This window comes from Danio rerio, chromosome 13 (genome assembly GCF_049306965.1).
Source record: "Danio rerio strain Tuebingen ecotype United States chromosome 13, GRCz12tu, whole genome shotgun sequence".
Classification (NCBI taxonomy): domain Eukaryota; kingdom Metazoa; phylum Chordata; class Actinopteri; order Cypriniformes; family Danionidae; genus Danio; species Danio rerio.
In genome coordinates, this window is record NC_133188.1 from 50,456,084 (window position 1) to 50,482,307 (window position 26,224).

The 26,224-nt window shown below is 36.8% G+C and overlaps 1 protein-coding gene across 10 annotated transcripts in view; it reads left to right on the top strand.

Annotated features, from left to right (window-relative positions):
* The window catches only part of tmem63ba (transmembrane protein 63Ba), an 80,928-nt gene that overhangs the window by 48,410 nt on the left and 6,294 nt on the right, over window positions 1-26,224 (top strand). For 6 of the 10 annotated variants that reach the window (XR_012388939.1, XR_012388940.1, XM_005157065.6 and 3 more), the window contains 16 exons: window positions 2,320-2,357; window positions 4,277-4,440; window positions 4,545-4,596; window positions 5,386-5,494; window positions 7,656-7,726; window positions 10,952-11,032; window positions 13,516-13,639; window positions 17,807-17,940; window positions 18,335-18,472; window positions 20,803-20,956; window positions 22,198-22,304; window positions 24,145-24,231; window positions 24,853-24,918; window positions 25,111-25,273; window positions 25,377-25,482; window positions 25,794-25,961. Coding sequence is in view for 5 of the 10 variants with exons in the window: in XM_005157065.6 (XP_005157122.1) it covers window positions 2,320-2,357; window positions 4,277-4,440; window positions 4,545-4,596; window positions 5,386-5,494; window positions 7,656-7,726; window positions 10,952-11,032; window positions 13,516-13,639; window positions 17,807-17,940; window positions 18,335-18,472; window positions 20,803-20,956; window positions 22,198-22,304; window positions 24,145-24,231; window positions 24,853-24,918; window positions 25,111-25,273; window positions 25,377-25,482; window positions 25,794-25,961 (1,762 nt within the window). In the remaining 5 variants the exon portion in view is untranslated. Of the gene's footprint in view, window positions 1-2,319; window positions 2,358-4,276; window positions 4,441-4,544; window positions 4,597-5,385; window positions 5,495-7,655; window positions 7,727-10,951; window positions 11,033-13,515; window positions 13,640-17,806; window positions 17,941-18,334; window positions 18,473-20,802; window positions 20,957-22,197; window positions 22,305-24,144; window positions 24,232-24,852; window positions 24,919-25,110; window positions 25,274-25,376; window positions 25,483-25,793; window positions 25,962-26,224 lie in introns of those variants that run through there. The other 4 variants (XR_012388941.1, XR_012388942.1, XR_012388943.1 and 1 more) reach the window with 2 other exon arrangements.

The window sequence follows — 26,224 nt, forward strand, 5'->3', positions numbered from 1 at the left end:
TTAATTAGCTCTGTTTTTAAATCATTTATTTAATGATATTAAAATAAATAGGTTAAAGATATATTTCTGATCTAATTCAGACTAAAAAAACTGTTTCAAGGTGCAGACGTTTAAGGGCTCTATTTTAACAATCTAGGCGTAAAGTCTAAAATGCATGGCGCAAAAGCATTAAAGGCATGTCCGAATCCACTTTTACTATTTTAAGGACTGAAAAATGCGGTCTGCGCCCCGGTGCATGGTCTAACAGGGTTGTGCTTATTCTCTTAATGAGTTATGGGTAGGTCCACACAGAGGCCCACTGCGCACGCACAATTCCCGAGATTTTTAGCCCATCGTTGTGTAAATGTTTGTAAATTCATATTTATTCAGGTTTTAAATTAACTTCTGTAATATAATTGACTAATATGAAAATGTTCATAAGATTTATTTACAATACAGTTTGTACAGTAATATTTTCTCTCTTTTAGTAAAGGTAATATATGAGAGACTTGCTTTGTTTACCAAATAAAGGGGATCTAATTGGATTTGCATTTGCATTAAAAAGTAAACATTAAGTTAAAAAGGTATTACTTTTTATTTCATATATATATATATATATATATATATATATATATATATATATATATATATATATATCCCAAAATTATTCTGCATAAATCCACAGATTTTTTGCAAAATTCTGCGCAGAACCAGCAAAAAAGGTCCACTGATTCTGTCTGATCCTACTTATGGGTGTGTTTTAAGCATAACTTGCATTAAACCAATTCCATTCTCTTTAAGAGTCAGTTGTGCCGCGCCATGGCACATTTGGTATTTACATTTGGTATTGACTGAGTGTATCCACAGATACAGAGATACTGGAGGGTTTTAAAGTCACATCGATCAGCTTGTTTGTCTGACATACGAGTGATTCGTTGATGAACGGAGGCTTTGAAAAGCTCCAGTGTCCCTGCATCTGTGGTTACACTTAATAAACAGTGCTGAGTTCAGTGAACTGATGACCTTCACGGCCAACCACAGTCATTTTTCTTGAGAACGTTCTCAACAGCGCTCAAATGTTATTGGGAAATGGACGTTTTTAAAAGTTCAGTATTGATTGTTACTGAATTCCGGTATTATTGCAACTAGAGGTCTGCATAAATTTCCGAATAAAGCGCGGGAGCGATCGGTAACGGGTTTAATTTGGGACGGGAGCGGGCTGTCTAGCAATATCGCGCCCGACTCCCGAGCGGGACGCGTATGTATGTGTGTAAATGAAATAGCGCGATGCTGTGTTTAGCCTGTTTGTTGCTGTGTGTATGTGCGCACGCGTGAATGAGAGGTGTATGTGTGTATGTGCGCACGTGCAAATGAGAGGTGCGTGTGTGTGTGTGTGTATGCGCATGAGCGCGCGAATGAGAGCTTTGTGTGTGTGTGTGTGTGTGTGTGTGTGTGTGTGTGTGTGTGTGTGTGTGTGTGTGTGTGTGTGTGTGTGTGTGTGTGTGTGTGTGTGTGTGTGTGTTAGTGCACACATGCGCGCGAATGAGAGTGAGAGAGCTTTGTCTGTGTGTGTGTGTGTGTGTGTGTGTGTGTGTGTGTGTGTGTGTGTGCGTGCGCTTGGTGCTATGTGTGTGTTTATACAGACAGCTTGTTATAGGCTGTCTGGACTCAGTATAGCTGGGTGGTTTTCGGTTTTGTTCTCCCCCCGCTCTTTCCAGCGGGATCTAGTGGGATCGGGCGCGGCGGGTAGAAAACGGGGCGGGTCGGGCAGCGGGATTTAAAATTTAGTCCTGCAAAGAATTCTAATTAAAACTCAAAATGTTTGACAAGGGCACACTGTTCCATTGTGTTTGGCAATGCAATCCATTTAGAAAGAATTAATAGGTGTAATTTCTAAATGAAAGTGTTCTTTAGTTGGTGTGTGGTTAATAATACAGTATATATGTTTCACATTATTTCTAAAAGTTTTGCAACGACAAAAAAAAGTATCTGCAGAGCAAGTTTGTCATTCTGAACATAATCTCTGCCTTCAGTTCGCTCTTTCATGCTTCTATTCAAATGAGTGAAAAGCACACACAAGGCGGTATTTCTTGTCATCTATCTCTTTTAATGCGCACACCTGTGGATTTCATAATAGCGCTAACAACGCCTTTTGACAGGCATTTGTTTGCCTCTCCCTTGCCTGCTGTGATCTGGAATAACTGCACTTACGTAAACTGGTGTCACGTGTGAAAACGGCTCCTGAAACTGCATTAGAGACGGTTAATGTCTCTGAATGTTCAGGTGATTGACAGACAACTGTTAGAGTGCATTGAATATGATGTTCTTTGTCTCTTACAGGGTTTATGTTCCTGGCTAACTGCCATCTTCAGGATAAAGTGAGTCCTTTCATTTGCATTTTCTTCATGAGTGTACTGCAGTCATGTTTATTTCAACATAGTATAGCTTAAGAACGTCCTAATTATGAAGGTAAAACAATGGATGGCTTTCTTTATTACAAAACATTGACATATAAGCAGCGCCCAGGGCCCTTTTTTACAGTAGAATTCAAGAAAATAGGGAAATATGATGGTTTTATCTCTCTTAAACATCAGACTTTTATTCCAATTGGTATAACGTAAATAAAACTTAAGGTATTATATTATATTATATTATATTATATTATATTATATTATATTATATTATATACTCATCGGCCACTTTATTAGGTACACCTGTTAACGCAAATTTCTAATCAGCCAATCAGTGCATTTAGGCGTGTAGACATGGTCAAGACGATCTGCTGAAGTTCAAACAGAGCATCAGAATGGGGAAGAAAGGGGATTTAAGTGACTTTGAACGTGGCATGGTCGTTGGTGCCAGACGGGCTGGTTAGAGTATTTCAGAAACTTCTGATCTACTGGGATTTTCACGCACAACAAAGAATGGTCCGAAAAAAAAAAAAATCCAGTGAGCGGCAGTTCTGTGGGTGCAAATGTCTTTGTTGATGCCAGAGGTCAGAGGAGAATGGCCAGACTGGTTCCAGCTGATAGAAAGGCAACCGTAACTCAAATAAGCACTCGTTACAACTGAGGTCTGCAGAAGAGCATCTCTGAACATACAACACATCCAACCTTGAGGCAGATGGGCTACAGCAGCAGAAGATCAAACCGGGTGCCACTCCTGTCAGCTAAAAACAGAAACAGCTACAATTCACACAGGCTCACCAAAATTAGACAATGGAAGACTGGGAAAACGTTGCCTGGTCTGATGTGTCTCGATTTCTGCTGTGACATTCAGATGGTAGGGTCAGAATTTGGCACCAGCAACATGAAAGCATGGATCCATCCTGTCTTGTATCAACGAATCAGGCTGTTGGTGTAATGGTGCGGGGTATATTTTCTTGGCACACTTTGGGCCCATTAGTACCAATTGAACATCGTGTCATCGCCACAGCCTACCTGAGTATTGTTGCTGACCATGTTTATCCCTATATGAGCACAGTGTACCCATCTTCTGATGGCTACTTCCAGCAGGATAATGATCCATGTCATAAAGCACAAATCATCTCAGACTGTTTTCTTGAACATGACAATGAGTTCACTGTACTCAAATGGCCTCCACAGTCACTAGATCACAATCCAAAAGAGCACCTTTGGTATGTGGTAGAATGGAAGATTCGTGTCATGCATGTGCAGCCAACATATCTGCAGCAACTGTGTGATGCTATCAAGTCAATATGGACCAAAATCTCAGAAATATTTCCAGTACCTTGTTGAATCTGTGCTACAATGGATTAAGGCAGTTCTGAGGCCAAAATTGGGTCCAACTTGGTACTAGTAAGCTGTGTTGTACCTTACAAAGTGGCCAGAGAGTATATTATATTATTAGTATTTGTTGTTATGTAGATGTAATATGTAACTGACTAAAAGCATCTGCTATATTATTCCACTGTTGTAATGCACATCTGATATAAGTCACTGAATTTAAACATCTGCTAATTTGAAATGTTTTTTCAAATATTGCTTAATTCATATACTGTTATTTTTTAACATTGTGAACTAAATATTGTGCTTGTTGAATAAAATATACATCTTTATTTTTCTTACTTTTATGATCAATACAATTTAACTTGAGCACATTTTAATCTGTTTTTAATCGTTTTTATTCTTTGTTGTTTTTATTTTCTTATATTTGTTCAGTTTATTCTTGTTTGAGACTATTGTGTAAGAAGTGTGCTCTATAAATAAACTCGCCTTGCCTTACATTTTTAATAAATGAATGCAAATTTTGACACACATCTCTCTTTTTCTCCCAGAGATGACGAGATCAGGGAGAAGTGTGGTGAAGACGCGGTGCACTACCTCTCGTTCCAGCGGCACATAATTGGTCTGCTGGTGGTGGTGGGCGTGCTCTCTGTGGGCATCGTCCTGCCTGTCAACTTCTCAGGAGACCAATTAGTGGAGACAGGAAACTTTGAGAGTGAGTCACGTAGGATTACATGTCTAAATGCAGCATTAAGTTTACTTTCCTTCACGTTACTAAAGACTTGCTATGACACAACTTCTTGCTTTCTCTTCCTGCAGATAATAATGCCTACAGTTTTGGGCGAACTACAGTAGTCAACTTAAAATCTGGGTAAGCGTGTGCAATGTTTAGGTGATTAGAATTAACTTTGGCGGCTCTGCTGATCATAGTGTGCTACAATAACAGAGGTCAGCTAGTAACTAATATGGAGGTAAACTTCACTCTACTGTAATCATCTCAGTCTAGTGACAAACTGTATAGAATGCTAGTGTCCTTGATAAAGCGCTCATGATCACATGAAGTAGTCACTGATTCAAGCCCTGCTCAGGGGTGGTACACTGTAAATAAAAAATCTATGAAATAAAGTCAAGACAACAAATGTTTTTATGCTACTTTAACTTATTTCAATGAGTTAATCAGCTTTAATGTAGTTTTCTTTTGTCGATTTGACTGAAATTTAGATGATAAACAAATTTTTTTTAGCCTATCATTGAGTCTGTTTATTTACTTATGCAAATGTGTGTATGTAAATATTAATTCATTTCAGCAATATTACTGAAAAATAGGCATATATTTAAATGATTTATGTACGATACAGTTTGTTAATTAATATATTCTGTCCTTTAGTGGATATATTCTATGAGAGACTTGGTATTAATTAGATTTGCATTGTAATCCTTTATTAAAAAGTGATTATTTATTTGTTTTATGTCTTAAATGTTTAGCTTTTATACTCTCAAAATCATTCCACATAAATTAGCATAACATTCTGCACAAAAACAGCAAAAAATGTCTGGAGATTCTGTCTGGCCCTGCTTATGAGGCACTGATTTGACTCTTAAGTGACTGTTGGTGAATGAATCATCTTTTGGCTTGTTTTTTTTTTTTGCTCTCTTTCAGTAACCACCTGCTATGGCTGCACACTATATTTGCCTTCTTTTATCTGTTACTGACTGTGTACAGCATGAGGAGACACACATCAAAGATGCACTACAAAGAGGACGACTTGGTGAGCAGAAACCACCAAATCTTTTTGGTTTAATTCAGATTTCGGTCTACAGCCAGGATTGTTATTTCTAGCTAAACCTTTTTTTGCTTAAAATGAATGAAGTCTACACTACCTGACAAAAATCTTGCCGTCGACCCCAGTTTTGAGAGCAACACAAATTAGCTTTACTTCTAGTAGATCATTTGTAAAACTGGCAGAAGGTGGATTTTTCAGATGAATCATCCGTTTAACTGCATCCAAATCCTCACAAATACTGCAGAAGACCTGCTGGATCTCACATAGAGCCAAGATTCTCATTGAAATCAGTCAAGTTTGGTAAAGGAAAAATCATGGTTTGGGGTTACATTCAGTATGGGGGTGTACGAGAGATCTGCAGAGTGGATGGCAACATCAACAGCCTGAGGTATCAAGACATTTGTGCTGCCCATTACATTACAAACCACAGGAGAGGGACAATTCTCCAGCAGGATAGCACTCCTTCTCATACTTCAGCCTCCACATCAAACTTCCTGAAAGCAAAGAAGGTCAAGGTGCTCCAGGATTGGCCTGTCCAGTCACCAGAAATGAACATTATTGAGCATGTCTGGGGTAAGATGAAGGAGGAGTCATTGAAGATGAATGCAAAGAATCTTGATGAACTCTGGGAGTCCTGCAGGAACGCTTTCTTTGGCATTCCAGATGACTTTATTAATCAGTGATTTGAGTCATTGCAGAGATGTATGGATGCAGTCCTCCAAGCTCATGATGGAGTCAGACACAATATTCATTCTGTCTCCACTGCAGCAGGACTTTATATTCTATACTGGACATTATTTCTGTTCAGTGACAAGACTTTTGTCTAAGAAAAATCAGACCTCACTGTCCTAATTAAATAATTAAAAATCAAGGCATAATCATATTTTATTTTGGTAAATAAGCGTCATCTAGAGGCCTTTGCTTTTAAAACAACAAAGATGTTTAGCATTTGACACCTTTTACATGACAGCTATAGAAAACGAAAGCAGAATCCGGGACTTGTTAGGCGATTTAGAAACCCTGGCTGAATGCATTTTTAAGTCTCAAATAGTGGACAGGTCCAGGAAAAAGAGGATGTATTGTCACCCTAAATAATGAGCTGGGTCAGTCTATTTAGTAAAAGGCTTTTCTTCGCGTGTCCTTGCGCTCATCTCAAAGCGACTACCAAAGTCAGATGTACGTCTCTGAAGTCTGAAGCAGCAGAACATGCGAGTCTGTGGCGGAGTATTCTCACGCACACAGAACCGGGCCGCTGAGTTAAAGTCTTCTGTGTGGGAAGCGCTGGTGTTGAATTGGGTATCACACTGGATGAACCACGATATGCCATGACCGAATTGTAACGTTTTAAATGAGGCTCGCACGATGTGCCGTTTGTCGCCATTTGGTGCCTTGCGTTGCTTAGCAGCATATACAAAACAATATAACTTAAAGATCACTTGACGTGAAGTAAATAAACCTGAAGACATGTGCTGTTGTTGATAGCGTCAGCATGCGTTACCGTCACAATAGATTTCTAACGTAATACACCATAACTTAGTGTGAAGACTGTTACATCTTAAAGGGACTTTGCTAGCAAGCAGTGTTCTGATCACGTGGGCTTTGCTGCTGAATAGAATAGATGTAACAGAGTTTAGAGCGAATCGGACTGCTTATAGCGGAGATTTTGAACGCAGTCCGATATAGTCTTTTGGACTGATATCGGACCTATTTCCGATATCAATATCGGATCGGGACATCCCTACTTTTCATATAACCCACTTCTGATACCAAATGATCAACTAGAAGTCGAGTTATTATTTGTTGTTCCTAAAACTTGGTTAGGCAACAAGACTTTTGTCAGGTAGTGTACAGATTAAAAAATGAAATAGTTGTATTATATTTAATGACTGATTTTTCAAAAAAAAATATGTACACAGACAAATCATTTAACAAGCTAAGGTTTGTATTTTAGTTGATTTTTAATACTCTTGAACAGACTGTATGTCAGATGTTATGTTTATTCGGACTACAGTCCATAGTTGCTTATATAAAATCATTTTGTTATTGGACCATTAGCATAGAGCATCAATCGATGCTACAGTTCAAATGATACTGCAAATGCTAATTAACTTTACTCTGATGTCTTCACATTGTCTTTAATTCACAGGTGAAACGCACTTTATTCATTAGCGGGATTGCAAAATATGCAGAAGAAAGCGAAATAAAGCAGCATTTTGAGTAAGTCCCTGCTAAAAAGTCTTTGTAATTTATGCTCCAGTGTTTTGTTTTTTTAACATAAAAGAAGATGTTTAGAAAAATGTCCATACAGTTCTAACTCAAAGGAGTTTGTGTGGTTTGAAAGATTTGTTGAATCTTAATATTTCTAAGTCATGCAGGATTTGAAAGCCATTGTCACAATCACCAGTTATCTAAACTACACAGATTGCTGGAGAACTACACACACCATATAAACTACCACCACCAGGATGCTTTGCACCAATCTCTCCTGCCTCCGCTGATGGTCATTTGGACACACACTCACAGCTGCGGTCCATTTTCAATGCTCCACACAAAATGAACAATAAATGCTGCTGGATCCAAAGTGGTCTGTTGTTCTGTTATGCACCGTTGTGTAATGCAGATGAGTTAAATAAAGTGTGGATCCAAATGCAGCATTTAGCACACATTTAAATGAAAGACTATAACAAAACAAGGTAATACAGACCAAGATACACACGGGCATCATGAGAGCAACAAAAAACAACAGACAACGAAAGCGGAACACAAACTTATGTATACAGTTGAAGTCAGAATTATTAACCCCCCTTGAAATTTCTTTTTCTTTTTTCAATATTTCCCAAATTATGTTTAACAGAGCAAGGAAATTTTACAGTATGTCTGATAATATTTTTTTCTTGTTTTATTTGTTTTATTTTGGCTAGAATAAAAGCAGTTTTAATTTTTTAAAAACCATTTTAAGGTCAAGATTATTAGCCCCTTTAAGCTTTTTTTTTTCGATAGTCTACAGAACAAACCACCATTGTACAATAACTTGCCTAATTACCCTAACCTGCCTAGTTAACCTAATTAACCTAGTTAAGCCTTTAATTGTCACTTTAAGCTGTATAGAAGTGTCTTGAAGAATATCTAGTAAAATATTATTTACTGTCATCATGGCAAAGATTAATAAATTAGTTATTAGAAATGAGTTATTAAAACTACTATGTTTTAAAATGTGTTAAAAAATCTGCTCTCCGTTAAACTCCGTTAAAAATAAAAAAGCAGTCTAATAATTCAGGGGGGCTAATAAATCTGACTTCAACTCTATATGGTGCTGTAATTATTGGGAATGAACCGCAGATGTGCGTGTGTTTAAATAACTGTCAGCTGTGGCAGGAGGGTTAAGTGAAAAGCATGCTGGTAGTCGTAGTTTATTGTGTGTGTGTTTGCGTGCGTGCGTGCGTGTGTGTTCTCCAGCAATCTGTATAGGTTAGATCGCTGGTGATTGTGACAACTATTAAGTCAAGTAAATGACCATTTTTAATTTGAACTACCCCTTTAAAGGTGTACCACCTTTTTGGTATACCTAAAGTCAAAAATTTTTTTGCTGTTTGTTCAAATTGCTTAATAGAATTTGTAAAAACTAAAAAGTTACTTTAACTCCTTCATGTTGCACCACCACATCAATTGAGTGCAAACAAGCATTTTTAATAGTGTAGGCATAATCGTATTATAAAAGTTCAGTAAATGGAAATGGCCATATTGTGAGCCTCAAATGCCATTGTTTCCAAGTTCTCATGTAATTTCTGTGGGTGTAAAACACAGGTGAAAAACAGGCTAATCAGAGCACTATTGCGTTGCTCTCAAGGCTATTCAGTAGCATGCCCTTAAGAATTGCATGTACTTTACGTCACGTTCTACCTTAGCCAGACCTGATGAGCAGCTGAAACACAGACTGATATGTAGCACACGGGATCATCATTATGCATGCCCCAGCCTGCATTTCAAGATTATAACAAAGATAATTTTCCTCTCTTATTTTTATGTTTATCGAAATTTATATTAAACATGTATGTGGGACTCTTATTTTGAAAACAGGAGGCGCAGCAAAATCAAAGCCAGCCATACCTATTTGTTTTCTATGCATTACTAAGCGACGACTCCCACAGCCATCGAGCTCGTCAGAACGCAAAATGCAGGATATACAGATCAAATGTAATCAGTGCCATATTCATCTTATTGATATCTACAACCATTCCAAATATGGTCAATAAGGACCTTCGGCTTAGTCTCTATTTGAGATTTCCCCACAGCGGAATGAACTGGCAACTATTCCAGCATATGTTTTTACGCAGCGGATGCCCTTCCAGCCACAACCCAGCATTGGGAAACATCCATACACACACTCATACACTACAGACAATTTAAGTTCACCCAATTCACCTAAAGCGCATGACTTTGGACTGTGGGTGAAATTGGAGCACCCGCAGGAAACCCACACGAACACAGGGAGAACATGCAAACTCCACACAGAAATGCCAACGGACCCAGCCAGGACTTGAATTAGCGACCTTCTTCCTGTGAGGCGAAAGTGATAACCACTGAGCCGCCCAGAGAACACTTTAACTTAATGAATCAATGCGATATATGGTACCTGTATCTCCTTGGTGAATTCAAGCACTCTGAAATGACTAGGCTTAGTCTTGAGATGTGGCCCATGTAGGACAATAGACAGCTTTAACTCTTTTTTTATTGGTATAAAGTGGTCATGTGGCCACAAATACCGGTTGTGTCCATCCACTCGGTTTATCTAATCTAATTTACTCCAAAAGAATGTGTGAGGACAATGCATGTCTTTTTCAAAACTCCACGTCAAAGATTTATAGGAGAAAACACAATTTACGGTCCAAGTAACCACCAGACATGATTGTGAAAGACAGATAGGAGGCAGGATGTGTAGATAAAATATCAAAGCAGTCTCAAAGTATGTTTGCCACAGAGTTTGATCAACCTTGTAGGCTTCCTTAGACCTATTACTATAATTCAGATGGAACTTGTGATTTCACACTGTAAATATTTTCCTGTAATGTCATCAGTGTTCATCAGTGTTAAGACTGCTGTGTCATTATTTGAAAAGCTTATCAGATTGTTGCATTAGTTTTCTACTATTGATTAGATTTACTCGCCCCTATGCATCACATAAAATAAAACAACAGTGGCCGGTCATTTTACATGCTGGTCAGTCTCTTCCCGTCTAAGTGAGTCATTTCTGGTCGACATAAACTATAGTGTGCGCCAGACAATGCTGAAGTCTGGCTCCTGCAAGACTATCAACACTGTGTTCCAGTGCCAGGATAAAGAAGAAAGTGGGAATTAGTAGTAGGACTTCTTCCTTCTCCTCTCATGGGAGTGTTATGCCTTTAACTCTGTCTAACCTTTTTTCTCGTTTGTGTTGTTATTCAGGAAAGCATATGAAAACTGTGTGGTTCTGGATGCTCGCATTTGTTACAATGTCGCCAAACTAATGTCTTTGGAGTCTGAAAGGTACACTTTTTAGAACTTGTTTGTTTGTTTATTTGTTTGACTTTATTAATCCCAAAGGGAAATTCAAAAGTCACAGCAGAGCTCTACATTACTAAAAATAGATACAGGGTTCCTACGGTCATTTAAAAACCTAAAGTTATGGTATTTTGACATGGCATTTTCCAGGCCTGGAAAAGTTTTGGAAAACCTAAAAACCCCACAAAGTTTTGGAAAAGTCATAGAAATTTACTCTAAAGTCCTGGAAAAAAAATTGTAGAATAAAATAAGTTTATATATATATATATATATATATATATATATATATATATATATATATATATATATATATATATATATATATATATATATATATATATATACGTGGCTGAGTGCCTTAGTGCCCCCACCAGTGCCGATAAACAGCCATATCGCACTGCTATGAATGTGATATTCTGTTTATACAACTGTTTGACGACATAATTTTGTATATAAAAACAAAATCAAACATAGAGAGTCTCAAAAACCCTTTTGTATGAGGAACTACTTTCTTCCGTGTTGGATTCAAATCATATGTATATATGTATGTATATATATATATATATATATATATATATATATATATATATATATATATATATATATATATATATATATATATATATATATATATATATATATATATATATGTATGTATGTCTGTATGTATGTATATATATGTATGTATTTGTGTGTGTGTGTGTGTGTGTGTGTGTGTGTGTGTGTGTGTGTGTGTATATATATATATATATATATATAACAATAATTAAATTACATACTACAAACCTTAGTTTTAAACAGTGAGTAGCCACTTGTCCATATATAATACTATTACAATTCAGCATAATTTATCTAGTATAACTTTTGGTTCTACAATCTGCTCACTGTTGGTAAAAATGAATTCCTATATCTTTCTCTGTAACACCGGGAGTGAGTTAGTCTTGCACTAAAGGAGCTTGCACACGCTTGAACAACATCAAAAAAAAGTGGTAGGGCTGCACTTCTTAGTAGAGCTGCACGATATTAGAGAAATCTGACATTGCAATATTTGTTTTTTTGCGATATATATTGCGATATGAATACAATTTTACCAGATGGCTTAAATAGCTCTGTTTGGAAAGAAACCATTCATTTAGATCGACTGGGGTGATTTTATAAGGGTGTGACTAATGTATAAAAAATAATAAACAAATAGTGAGCAAAAATAATAATAAACAGTTTAAATAAGTATTCAGGTACAGAAATTAAATAATTAAATGTCAAATATAGAGTAGTCCTATTTTTATGATTATTTCAGGCAATTTATTCTTCATTAAATTTACAAATGTGGTACTTTTTGTGCCCGGGTGCTCTTGAAATGTCTTTAAAAAACATGCAATGATAAATTTTCACTGTTATGGATATAATTTGGTGATGTTGATTAAAAATAATCCCAACTTATCATTGCATATCCTGCAATGTGACTATTGCGAACACACACATTGCAAAATCAATGCTGAAACAGTATATTGTACAGCTCTACTTTTTAGTAGAAGTTTATTGACACAGTACCAATTCTTACTATTAACTAATGGCTTATCACCTGCTTATTATTAAGATATTAACTGTTTATTAGTACTTATAAAGTATGATCTCATTCTACATCCCTAATCCTACCCAATACCTAAACCCAACTACCTTACTAACTATTAAAAGTAGCTAATTAGTAGTTTATTTGGATAAAAGTATTAGTTAATGGTTTATTAATAGCAAGAATTGTACCTTAAAATTAGGACTGCAGCTATCGATCATTTAAATAATCAATTATTCTAGCGCTGTAATCAATTGATCAATCAGATACGCTTCTTCCATTTTCTTTGAAGATCTTGTGACCAAAATAACAAAACAACAAAGCAATAAAGTCAATAAAAGCCAATCACAGACACACAGTAAATATATATAACTCATAATATACTTACAGGATAAAATAAAAACTATTTAAATAAATATAATGCGCAAATTAAATAAATGTTATACAGACAAGAAGTGCTGTGTTACTTTATTATAACGAAGCATCGATTACTATACATTTAATTGACTTTTTTTATAATCAAATAATTAGATTAAGTTTCAGCCCTACTTAAAATAAAAAGCAATGTTCTTTATTAATAAAAGTATTAGTTATATTATACAAAAAATAAGTGAATGTCTTTATTTGGTTGTGCATTATCTGTTACCAAATTTATTGCATGTACTGTAGCAGCTAATATTTGCAACCTTGTAATCTATTCTTTATTTGCATACTTGTATATTCATACATCGCTACAAATGAGGTCAAACTGAATATGCAAATATAAAAATAGGGCTTGAAAATCTCAAACTAGGTCTATTTTGTACCATATTCATAGACATTTCTTGTAATGTTTTTTAATAATTGAAGTTGTAAGTTGTGATCAATTCAGTGTTGTCCTTCTGCTACTTTTATTCAGGAAAAAGGCTGAACGCAGTAAGAAGTTTTACACCGATCTGATGTCCAGGGAGCACATCCCGACTATGATTAACCCCAAACCCTGCGGCCACCTCTGCTGCTGCATCATCAAGGGCTGCGAGCAGGTCAGAATCACTGATGCTCATGGGACTATCATATGTCGTGGGCATTAAAACCTCTCAAGTCTCCACTCAAAGAGTTTAGGACAGTAGCAGTTATCTAGATCACTTACAAAAACATTAATGATGACGCATTTCACTTACAGTTGAAGTCAGAATTATTAGCTCCCCTTTGAATTTTTTTTTTTATATATATATATTTCCCAAATTATGTTTAACAGAGCAAGGATATTTTCACAGTATATCTAATCATATTTTTTATTCTGGAGAAAGTCTTATTTGTTTTATTTTGACTAAAATAAAGGCAGTTTTTAATTTTTAATTAAACAGGGGCTCTAATAATTTAGGGGGCTAATAATTGTGACTTTAACTGTAATATGCATATTTAAAGTGATAGTTCACCCAAAAATGAAAGTTCTGCCATCGTTTACTCATACTTGACTTGTTCCAAACCAATTTAGTATTTTGAAAAATGTTGTAAACATGTTACCACTGATATAACAAATACTTTGGAAGTCAATGGTTCAATGGCAGTGGCGCAGTAGGAAGTGCTGTGGCCTCACAGCAAGAAGGTCGCTGGGTCGAACCTCGGCTCAGTTGGCGTTTCTGTGTGGAGTTTGCATGTTCTCCCTGCCTTCGTGTGGGTTTCCTCCAGGTGCTCCGGTTTCCCCCACAGTCCAAGGACATGCAGTACAGGTGAATTGGGTAGGCTAAATTGTCCATAGTGTATGAGTGTGTGTGTAAATGTGTGTGTGGATGTTTCCCAGTGATGGGTTGCGGCTGAAAGGGCATCCACTGCAAAACCATTCGCTGGATAAGTTGGTGGTTCATTTTGCTGTGGCGACCCCGGATTAATAAGTGACTAAGCCAACAAGAAAATGAATGAATGAATGAATGGTTACAGGTTTCCAACATACCTTAAAATATCTTCTTTGGTGAACCAAAAGAAATATGGTTTTAAACAAGTCAAGGTTAATAAATAATAGCAGAAGTTTCATGTTGGGTAATGATGATGCATTTTATTTAACATTCAAATTTAAAGAGATAGTTCACCCAGTAATCTAAATTCTGCCATTGTTTACTCGTCCTTGACTTGTTCCAAACATGATTGAGTATTTAGAAGAATATTGTAAACCTGTAACCACCGATATCAATATAGTAAAAACAAATACTTTGGGAGTCTATGGTTACAGGTTCCCAACATACTTCAAAATATCTTCTTTGGTGTTCAACAGAATTGGTATTAAACAAATCAAGGGTAATAAACAATGCAGGACCTTTCAATTTGCGTAATGATGACATATTTCACTTAACATACATATTTAAAGTAATAGTTTACCTAAAAAATCCAATACTGCCATCATTTACTCATCCTTGACTTGTCCCAAACCAGTTTGAGTATTTAAGAATGAAATCTGTAACCACTGATATCCATAATAAAAACAAATACTTTGAAGTTAATGGTTACAGGTTCCCAACATACTTCAAAATATCTTCTTTGGTGTTCAGACAGAACAAAAGAAATTGCTTTAAACAAGTTAAAGGTAATAAATGATGGCAGAATTTTCATTTTGGGTTTTTGGCTGTACTATGACTTTAAATCATGAATGCATGATAATTAATACATTTTTTTTCCCGATTAGACACAAACATCCCCTTTAGTGCATTTTGCCTATATCTCTGTTTCATTACATTTAATCATATTGGACAGGATGATGTAGAGATGTGTTCAACAGCAGTGCTGTTTTATTCAGCAGCTCTAGATTAGCAGACTTCCGGTTTGTCAGAGAGCTGTTTTTTTGTAGCACACATCCCCACCTGCTGGACGATGACTGTAAATGACTGCTGGGGAAAACATGCTGTTGCAGGCATGTAAAAAATAAATAGTTAGATGACTTTTACTTAACTGTTTAAAATTTGTACAACATTTTTTTTATTAAACTGTCTCACTTTGAATGACTGCAGAAGTTTTTTTTTAAAAACTTAAAGCGATATTGTTGTTTTTAAAATTGTTTTTGTTTCTAATTCATTCTTTTGCCATAAAAAAAGCCTTCATTCCTGACATGGCATTACATTAGCTTATTTATTCATTCATTTTCCCTCAGCTTAGTCGCTGATTTATCAGGGGTCGCCACAGTGGAATGAACCGCCAACTATTCCAACACACACTCATACACTATGTCCAGTTTAGTTTATTCAATTCCCCCTATAGCCCATATGTTTGGACTGTGGGGGAACCCGGAGCACCTGGAAGAAACCCATGCCAACATGTGAAGAACAAGCAAACTCCACACAGAAATCCCAACCTGGGACTCGAACCAGCAACCTTCTTGCTATGAGTCGACAGTGCTAACCACTCAGCCACAATGCTGCCCTAATCTAACTTGTATGATATGCTTAATTGTTCACTTAAAGCATTGGGATGTAGCTGAATTAAATGGGACCGTTACATCTGTTCAACTACTCATTAACGTAATTACCTCATCAGCCAATCATAAGGCAGCAGCTTGTCAGGACAATATCCAGATAAAATCAAGCATCGAAATGGAGAAAACCCTCCAGAATATTGTGAGTTCAGTGGTTTGAGATTTTGAAATTTTGAAAAAATCACAAGACTTTAAATAAATATTACATTTTGAGAGTCATTTTAGGCAGCAAATATACAAAGAAATGTCCCTGCACAATCCTGGAGGGACTGATTTAAGTGGCTGAATATGGCATGGTTGTCGGTGCCAGACGGGCTGGTTGGGAATTTCAGAAACTGCTGATCCACGCACAAACATCTCTAGGGTTTACAGAGAATGGTCAGAAAAAGAGAGCGCTTTCAATGAGTGGCAGTTCTGTGAGCAAAAATGCCAAAGGTCAAAGAAAAAACATCACTAGAGAGTTTTGAGCTGATAGAAAAGCAAAAGCATCTGTCTCATGTCCAGCCTTGACACTTCTATTGAAGACTTTTTGACAACATGTATTTAAGGGTGCCATGAGTGCTTTGAAATGTGCATTTTTATTTGATGTTTGGCATAATCTAATATAAAGAGTGAGTGGTATATAGTGTAGCTCCTCCCCTTTTAAGAAAAAAAACAACCAATAGTGTTTGGTTTAATCAGCGCTCTGCCAGTGGGAGTGGTTGAGTTTAAGCACATCAAATGTAAACTTGTGTCTTGAAGGGGGCGGGGGATGTCAGACATTAGAGAGCGTTTGATTGGTCAAGATTTGATGAGAAACCAAAGTATGAGGTTACGTGAATAACACCATTGATCCATTTAGGCAAAGAGAGCCCAGACTCTGTCCTGGGGAGCCGGGTGTCCTGCAAAGTTTAGTTCCAACCCCAATCAGACACACCTGGGGCAGCTAATCAAGCTCTTACTAGGCTAGAAACATCCGTGCAGGTGTGTTGAGGCAAGTTGGAGCTAAAATCTGTAGGACACCAGCCTTCCAGGACTGAGTTTGGGAACCCCTGATTTAGGCGGACGTGACAAACTGCAAGCTTTGCATCTTTATATCAATTTCATGTCTCCTAAATGTGTGTTTTGTCATTGTTTTGGTGTGCACTAGCTTATACTGTGGCAGACCACGATTTTTTTTGTGATTTTTGCAATTAAAAACTACAGACTTTTTGGTGTTGATTTCCAGAAACTTGTGGAAGTTTTGGGATTGAAAAAATATATATAATTTCCTTCAATTTGGTCACTTCCAGCTGCCGTCATCATTGAACCATTCTCCATCATTGTAAGCTGCTTGCTGTTTTCTGTCTGTTTCATTGCTCCATTTGTTAGATGTTTGCTCCCACTTTTATTTGCAGCCTTAAACACGTCAAACGCAAAAAACACCCAATTTATGCCATGACATTCGCTCAATTCTGCGTACGAAACATCTAAGTCATGTAAAACTATTAATTGCAAACTGATTTCAATATAATTTGATTGCATGGTTTAGAATTTGATGTTTTATGAGATTATTTAAATTTTTTGAAATTATTTTGCGTTTCAAGTAAGAATTTTGCAAGGTCACAAAAATTTGCAATTTTTTGTTGATTTTTGCGTTGGATTCAGCGATCGTAAAATCGCAAACAAAGGAACAATACTGATTCTAACATCTAAAAAGTTTTATTGTAATTTCATTGTACCTTTAAGTAGTGATGTCTGACTTTGGTCATTTTAATCCACACTGCAGGAAGAGGCTGTGAACTACTACACTAAGCTTGAGGCCAAACTGAAGGAAGAATACAGAAAAGAACGAGAAAAAGTCAACACTAAACCTCTGGGAATGGCCTTCGTTACCTTCCAGAATGAAGCCATGGCAGCCCTGTAAGTCTATGTAATGTTCTGGTGTCTGTGTGTTACACCACTAATCAAAAAGTACTGAAATTGACCTTTCAGTTTGTTCCTAAAATGTGGTGGAGTTGATTGATGAATAAGAAGATAGGTCATAAATATTGATTTAAAATACTGAGAAGTTTTTTTGTTTGATTTGTTGGTTTGTTGCTGTTTTACTTCTGTACTATGTAAGTGTAAAGTTAAAATGCAGTAAAGATATTTAAAATAAAAGAAGAGAAAATGATCAGGTTTTGCCATTATATTCTCTGAAGTAAAACTCAAATGAATGTTAAAATCGTTACCTTCTGATACAATTCTGTCTCCATTGGGATTTATTATTGAAAGGGAAAATAATATTAATATCTCTGTTTTTTTCTCTTCCCAGCATCCTGAAAGATTTTAACGCATGTCAATGTCACGGTTGTCACTGTCGACGACAGCCAAAGTCCTCCCCGTTCAGCAGCCAACTCCACACATACAACTGGACGGTCTCATATGCTCCAGATCCACAAAATGTTTACTGGTAACATCCCTTTCCTAAACCTCATCAAGTAATGATCCTTATGATTATAGTGCTTGACTTTGTGCATAAACCAGAATCCATATTGTTGTGGAACTGTCCACTTAGATATAAAAGACCATAATTGGACATCTACACCAGATTTTTTATGCACGTCAATTTGAAATCAATCAATCATTTTATCTTAGTGTACACTTTGTAAAAAAAAAAAAGTTGGACATATATAGTACTTAAAGAGAAAGTTCACCCCAAAATTAAAAAGTGGTTCTTTTTTCTGTTGAACACAAAAGAAGGTATTTTGACGAGTATTTGAAGAGTTCAGATGCAAAACCCTTTAAATCCATCAGACCTCTTTTCTTGTAATTGAGCATTTTCTATCAGGCTCTTCTAATTAGGTTTAAAAGTTTAATTTTATATGTAATGATAAGATTATTATATAGTAAATAAAATACACGTTTTTCAAAAATCTCACTTTAGATAATTCTTTGGTTTTTAACAATGTAAATTTTCTTTTGCGCCAAAAAATGCTAAATCCACTTGTTCTTTTTTGCAAAAACCTCTAAATCCACCTATTGGCACAAGACAGTTTATTTAGTTAAAAATCCCTAAAGATGCAATTAGAAATTATTTTACCAAGCATAAAACACATTACACAAACTACCTACAATTAAAAATATATAAATGCGTCAAGTGGTGGTTCATTCCGCTGTGATAAACCAGGGAAAAAGCAGAAGGAAAATGAATGTATGAAATCTGTTAAGTAATTCAATCTGAACAATCTCTTGTCATTTCTGATATTTAAGATTTAGATTTAATGTAAGTACAGCAATGTAAACATTGCAAACATTGTAAGCTAAACTTACAATTACTAAATAATGTAGTGTAAAACATGATGAAACATCAATATCTGTGCATTGTCCATTAATATAAAAAGCTTATCAGACGGATGGGTATTATAAAGAAGGCTAATATAAATGTACAGTTTCATACATTAAATTCATCTTTTAAAAATAGCTTAAATTAGCAAATAAAACACAAGGTAGGCCTACTGGGCAAAAAGGGGATGCCTCTCAGACAATTTGAAAAGCTGTCATTCATTCATTCATGCATCCATCCATCCCCACCAAGGTCTTGGTCTCTTGTTTATCCTCATTTCATCCATGTGGGATAAAAGAACGGCATCTTAACTCTGTCTTTAATGAAATGCAGTTGCAGTTTAATGTATGGCAAATTCTACTCATTCAAAGTAGCGTCACTGCGCAAAAAACGTTATGAATGCATGCTACACTTTCGACTGTACAGTGTGTTTTCTTTTTCTTATAATTCACAGAGTTTTGAGGTAAGGGACATTTTCATTTGCCATTCACTGACAGCCGGACAGGTTCATCCAGTTCATCAAACTCTCTTTTAAAACCGAAATCGAAAGCGGAATAAAACAGTCTCCTCATTAAGCTGGCATATCAGCACGCTGTACATTGAAAACGTGATTCGATTCATGCCTTCTGATTGGTTCTCGGGATATAGCGGCTTTTCCTGTCAAAGGAAATAGTTAACAATAGGAAACAGTTTCCAACATCTTTTAAAATAACTTCTTTCAACAGTTCAACAGTAAAAAGAAACTAAAACAGGTTTGTGACAAATGAAGGATGAGAAAATGATGACAATTTTCAGTTTTGGGTGAACTATCCCTTAAATAGATAGATCTGTCCAATTATATGGATATTAGGTCAAACAGTGTACAGTAAATAATCACAGAGCCGAGATATGTTATATAGTATAAATTGCTTTGTATATTCTAGTTTTGCAGGTGAAGTTAGGATGTACTTTTATGATATTACTGGCTAATATGGTATAGTTTACAATTCTTCACAACAACAAAAAGTGCCTTTATTAATGTATAAAGTTGTCATTATTATTATTATTAAGTAATATATAGGTAACACTTTATTTTAAGTCACAATTCATGCTATTAACAAACCATTAACAAAACATATAGCTCAATAAACTGCTAATTAATTGTCAGTAAGGTCGCAGTTGGGTTTAGGTATTGGCTAAGATTAGGGATGTAAAACAAGATCATTCATTATAGCTACTAATTTACAGTTAGTATATTAATAAAAGGCAGGTAATAAGCCAGTAGTGAAGAGTGACTTAAACTAAAATGTTACCGTAATATTTTTTCTGTATTGAGCTTGCCAACTTAAAGCCACCACATGCTGAAATGACCATAAATAAATTTGATTGTACTCTCTGTCTTACCTTATGGTTGGATATGCTTATAACAGTTGTATCATTCATTGTGGTAATTGTAACTTATACCTTGTTCTCCACAGGGAGCATTTGTCCATTAGTGGCCTGAACTGGTGGGTCCGCTGCTTTGTCATCAACTGCTTTCTCTTCCTCCTCCTCTTCTTCCTCACCACCCCTGCTATCATCATCTCCACGATGGACAAGTTCAACGTCACTAAACCTGTGGAATACCTGAATGTAAGGAGTCTGTTTGTCCAGGTTGTAATGAAAACTCACGCGGTAGTGAAAAACTGTTTGAGAAATTGATTTTGAATTAACTCTAAGATTCTCAAAATCCATCACTATTCACTTTTGAATCAATTCTGTGCTCAGTTTTTAACAGCAGATGGTGCTGTATGCTTTACAAACAGTCATGCTCTGCAAGCATCCAATACAAAATATATACATATAACATTTTACATGACTCCTTCTCGTAGCATTTGAATGCATGGTCAAAAACTAGCCTAGAGTGCTGTCTGTTATTAAAACTAGCCTAGAGTGACATCTGCTGTTTAAAAACTAGCCTAGAGCGCCGTCTGCTGTTAAAAACTAACCTAGAGTGCCATCTGCTATTAAAAACTAGCCTAGAGCGCCGTCTGCTGTTGAAAACTAGCCTAGAGCGCCGTCTGCTGTTGAAAACTAGCCTAGAGCGCCGTCTGCTGTTGAAAACTAGCCTAGAGTGCCGTCTGCTGTTGAAAACTAGCTTAGAGCGTCGTCTGCTGTTAAAAACTAGCCTAGAGCGCCGTCTGCTGTTAAAAACTAGCCTACAGCGTTGCTGCTGTTAAAAACTAACCTAGAGCGCCGTCTGCTGTTGAAAACTAGCCAGCCTAGAGCGCCGTCTGCTGTTGAAAACTAGCCTAGAGCGCCGTCTGCTGTTAAAAGCTAGCCTAGAGCACCGTCTGCTGTTAAAACTAGCCTAGAGCGTCGAACTAGCCTAGAGCGCCATCTGCTGTTGAAAACTAGCCTAGAGCGCCGTACTAGCCTAGAGCGCCATCTGCTGTTGAAAACTAGCCTAGAGCGCTGAACTAGCCTAGAGCGCCGTCTGCTGTTAAAAACTAGCCTAGAGCGTTGCTGCTGTTAAAAACTAACCTAGAGCGCCGTCTGCTGTTGAAAACTAGCCTAGAGCGCTGAACTAGCCTAGAGCACCATCTGCTGTTGAAAACTAGCCTAGAGCACCGTCTGCTGTTAAAAACTAGCCTTGAGCGCCGTCTGCTGTTGAAAACTAGCCTACAGCGCCGTCTGCTGTTAAAAACTAATGTCAGAATCCATTAAAAATACAAAATAGGGATGCACTTTGAAAATCTCAGCATCGTTGCAGAATTGATTTCTCAAATAATTGTTCGCCAGTCGCCATGGCTCTAATAAACACAATGCTCTTGAGTCATGATTCTGTCAGTCATCTCAAACCTCCCTCCGTTTCCCTGTGTCTGTTCCTCCAGAACCCCATCGTCACTCAGTTCTTCCCTACCCTGCTGTTGTGGTGCTTTTCGGCCCTCCTCCCTACCATCGTCTACTACTCCGCCTTTTTTGAGGCCCACTGGACACGGTACAATCCCAATCCCTGTATATCAGTTAACCTAATTGACCCGGAGATGGTCTCCATTTATAGCAACTAAACTAGGGCTGCACAATAGATTGCTTTTAAGTTCTGTGACTCAGCATTTCATTCGTTTCAAACATTTGAGCACAAAAAAATTATGATGTTTTGAGGTGTAACAGAAATTAATTGTACAGTATTTAAGTATTTATACATTTATATACACTCACCGGCCACTTTATTAGGTACACCTGTCCCACTGCTTGTTAATGAAAATTTGTCACATGTGATGGTGGTCACATGGGAGCAACTCAATGCATTTAGGCATGTAAACATGGTCAAGACGATCTGCTGCAGTTCAAAGCGAGCATCAAAATGGAGAAGAAAGGTAATTTAAGTGACTTTGAATGTGGCATGGATGTTGGTGGCAGACTGGCTCAGAAACTGCTGATCTTGTGGGATTATCATGCACAATCTCTAGGGTTTACAGAGAATGGTCTGAAAAAGAGAAAATATCAAGTGAGCGGCAGTTCTGTGGGCACAAATGCCTTGTTGATGCCAGAGGTCAGAGGAGAATGGCCAGACTGGTTCCAGCTGATCGAAAGACAACAGTACCTCTAACCACTTGTTACAACCGAGGTCTGCAGAAAAGCATCTTTGAACCCACAACACGTCCAACCTTGAGGCGGATGGGCTACAGCAGCAGAAGATCAAAACGGGTGCCACTCCTGTCAGCTATGAACAGGAAACTGAGGCTACAATTCACACAAACTCACCAAAATCATACAATAGAAGATTGGAAAAACATTGCCTGGTCTGATGAGTCTCGATTTCTGCTGCGATATTTGGATGGTAGGGTCAGAATTTGGCATTAACAACATGAAAGCATGGATCCATCCTGCCTTGTATAATTGGTTCAGGCTGGTGGTGTAATGGTGTGGGGGATATTTTCTTGGCACACTTTGGGCCCATTAGCACCAAATGAGCATCATGTCAACGCCACAGCCTACCTGAGTATTGTTGCTGTTACTTCCAGCAGAATAACGCACCATGTCATAAAGCGTGAATCATCTCAGACTGGTTTCTTGAACATGACAATAAGATAACTGTACTCACATGACCTCCACAGTCACGAGATCACAATCCAATGGAGCACCTTTGGGATGTGGTGTGCATCATGGATGTGCAGCCAACATATACGCAGCAACTGTGTGATGATATCAAGTCAATATGGACCAAAATCTCTGAGGAATATTTCCAGTACCTTGTTGAGTCTACGCCACGAAGGATTAATGCAGTTCTAAAGGAACAATGGGGTCCAACCCAGTACTAATAAGGTGTACCTAATAAAGTGGCCAGTGAGTGGTTTTCTTCTAATTTTTGTCTTGTTTCTGGTCCAAATATCTACATTTCAAAAGCATACTAGATTATTTTGCTTACCCCATTATTTTGCTTACCCTATATATAAACCTATATATATATATATATATATATATATATATATATATATATATATATATATATATATATTGATATTACTTTTGTAGGTGGAAACAATATTTTTACTCAAATATTTGCACTAGAAACAAGACAAAGTAAAGTAAGAAAAGCTTTTTTACGTTGTGATTATTAAATGTATGTTCCTCAATACTGTCAATACTTCCCCGAAAACTGTCAAATAGTGCTATTCAAACCATCTTGTGAAACTGTAAACATATCACAATGTTTATTAAAATATCTCTATATCAGATTTTTCCAATATCGTGCAGCTCTATACTAAACTATTTTCTGCCTAGCACACGCATAAGGGTGCTAAAAGCTGAAAATGTGTTGGACCTTTGCCTTTCAGATCTGGAGAGAACAGAACAACCATGCACAAGTGCTACACCTTCCTCATCTTCATGGTTCTGCTATTGCCATCTCTTGGATTGAGCAGGTAATTAATAACCACTGGTGTACATAGAAAACTATCTATGCTAAAAGGAGTGTAAAACGTTAATTTTCCTGAATAAGCAACCTGATAAGAGTCTTTGTTATATGCTAAGTTTAAATCTGCGTATATTACAAAAACATTTTCATATGCAGATACTGTATTTTGTTACTAAAAAGCATATCATATGCTCATGGGTATTTGAAAAAAAAGAAGTTAGTATAGGTGTTTCTTTACATTTGCCATCAGAAATGCTAAGTGGTAACTGAGTGAATTTTTCCCTCTTGAATGAGAGATGTTAATTAGATATGTGTTAATTATTACCTTCCTGTTTTACAGTAATCATTTGCATCATAATAATAACATAATTTTATGCTTAAAGGAGTATAAAAATGTTATTTTCCTGAATAAACAACCTGATAAGAGTCGTTGTTAAATGCTAGTTTAAATCTGTGTATATTACAAAAACACTTTCAAATGCAAATACTGTATTTTATCACTACATGGGTATTGGAAAAAATAAAATGTTTATTTATTTATTTTTGTTATTTTGGAGGCTGTGTTAGTTTTGTTGAACTGGTTCTAAATTGTATTAAACACTCAACATGATTTCTTCCCCAAATGCAGTTTGGATCTTTTCTTCCGCTGGCTTTTTGATAAGAAATTCCTTGATGAGGCAACAATCCGATTCAGGTAAGTCCACATCAGGAATTGCAGCATTAAAATCGTCCCCTTTCATCCCCTGATTTGGGAAGTTAAACTGGAAAAGCTAGAAAAGTGACAAATGTCTACTGATGTTGTGAATTGTAGCTTTGCAATAAAAACTTCAATAAAAATAAAAATTCCCCTCATCTCTGTTTTAATGATCTTTTTCCTGGCTGTTAGGTGTGTCTTCCTGCCAGATAATGGAGCTTTCTTTGTGAACTATGTTATTGCGTCTGCCTTCATTGGTAACGCCATGGACCTGTTACGCATTCCTTATTTCCTCATGTACATGATCCGGCTGTGTCTGGCGCGCTCTGCTGCAGAAAGGCGCAATGTAAAGAAGGTCTGTGTAGTTTAGAGTTTATCTCATTTAAATGTATGTACTGTATTCACTCCTTTGTTTCTGAATTTCTCATTCTGCTTCTATTAAATGCATTTTGTTACAGCATCAAGCTTATGAGTTCCAGTTTGGAGCTGCTTATGCTTGGATGATGAATGTCTTCACTGTGGTCATGACCTACAGCATCACCTGTCCAATTATTGTACCATTTGGTGAGTAAATAATTAATTAACCTACACTGAGGTATTATTTAAAGGCTCAGTATTGTTATGTATGTGATGTAGGTGTTACTTTGTTTAGTATTGATTGTGTTCAGCACTTTGGGCAACGTTGTGTTGTAAAAAATGTGCTATATAAATAAACTAACTAACAAACTAGTATGTGTTTTGGCCACTAGAGGGTGCATATTCACAACAAACAAAGGTGTATTTTGATGACGGCATGACTAGGTGTGGAATCATGCGAGTTTTAGTCTTCATTACATGAATGAAAAAAATAAATAATTGTATATTTTTACCCGCAGGATTGATGTACATGCTTCTGAAGCATCTGGTAGACCGGTATAATATGTATTATGCCTACTTGCCCTCCAAACTGGATAAGAAAATCCACTCTGGAGCTGTCAACCAGGTGGTGGCAGCACCTATACTCTGCATCTTCTGGTTGCTCTTCTTCTCTACTGTCCGTCAAGGTAAGAACGGTCTCTGTGTTCTGCCTGATTGTAGACATGCTCTGGATAAGGGCTGCACAACAAAGTTTTAGCATCAATCAACATTGCAAGCTCTGCAGGGTTGAGTCTTGATTACAGTTGGTCAGACACTACACTACCTGACAAAAGTCTTGTCATCGACCCGAGTTGTAGGATCAACAAATAACTTGACTTCTAGTTGATCATTTGGAAAAGAAGGTGGATTTTTCTATTGAGCTGCATCCCAATCATCGCAAATACTGCAG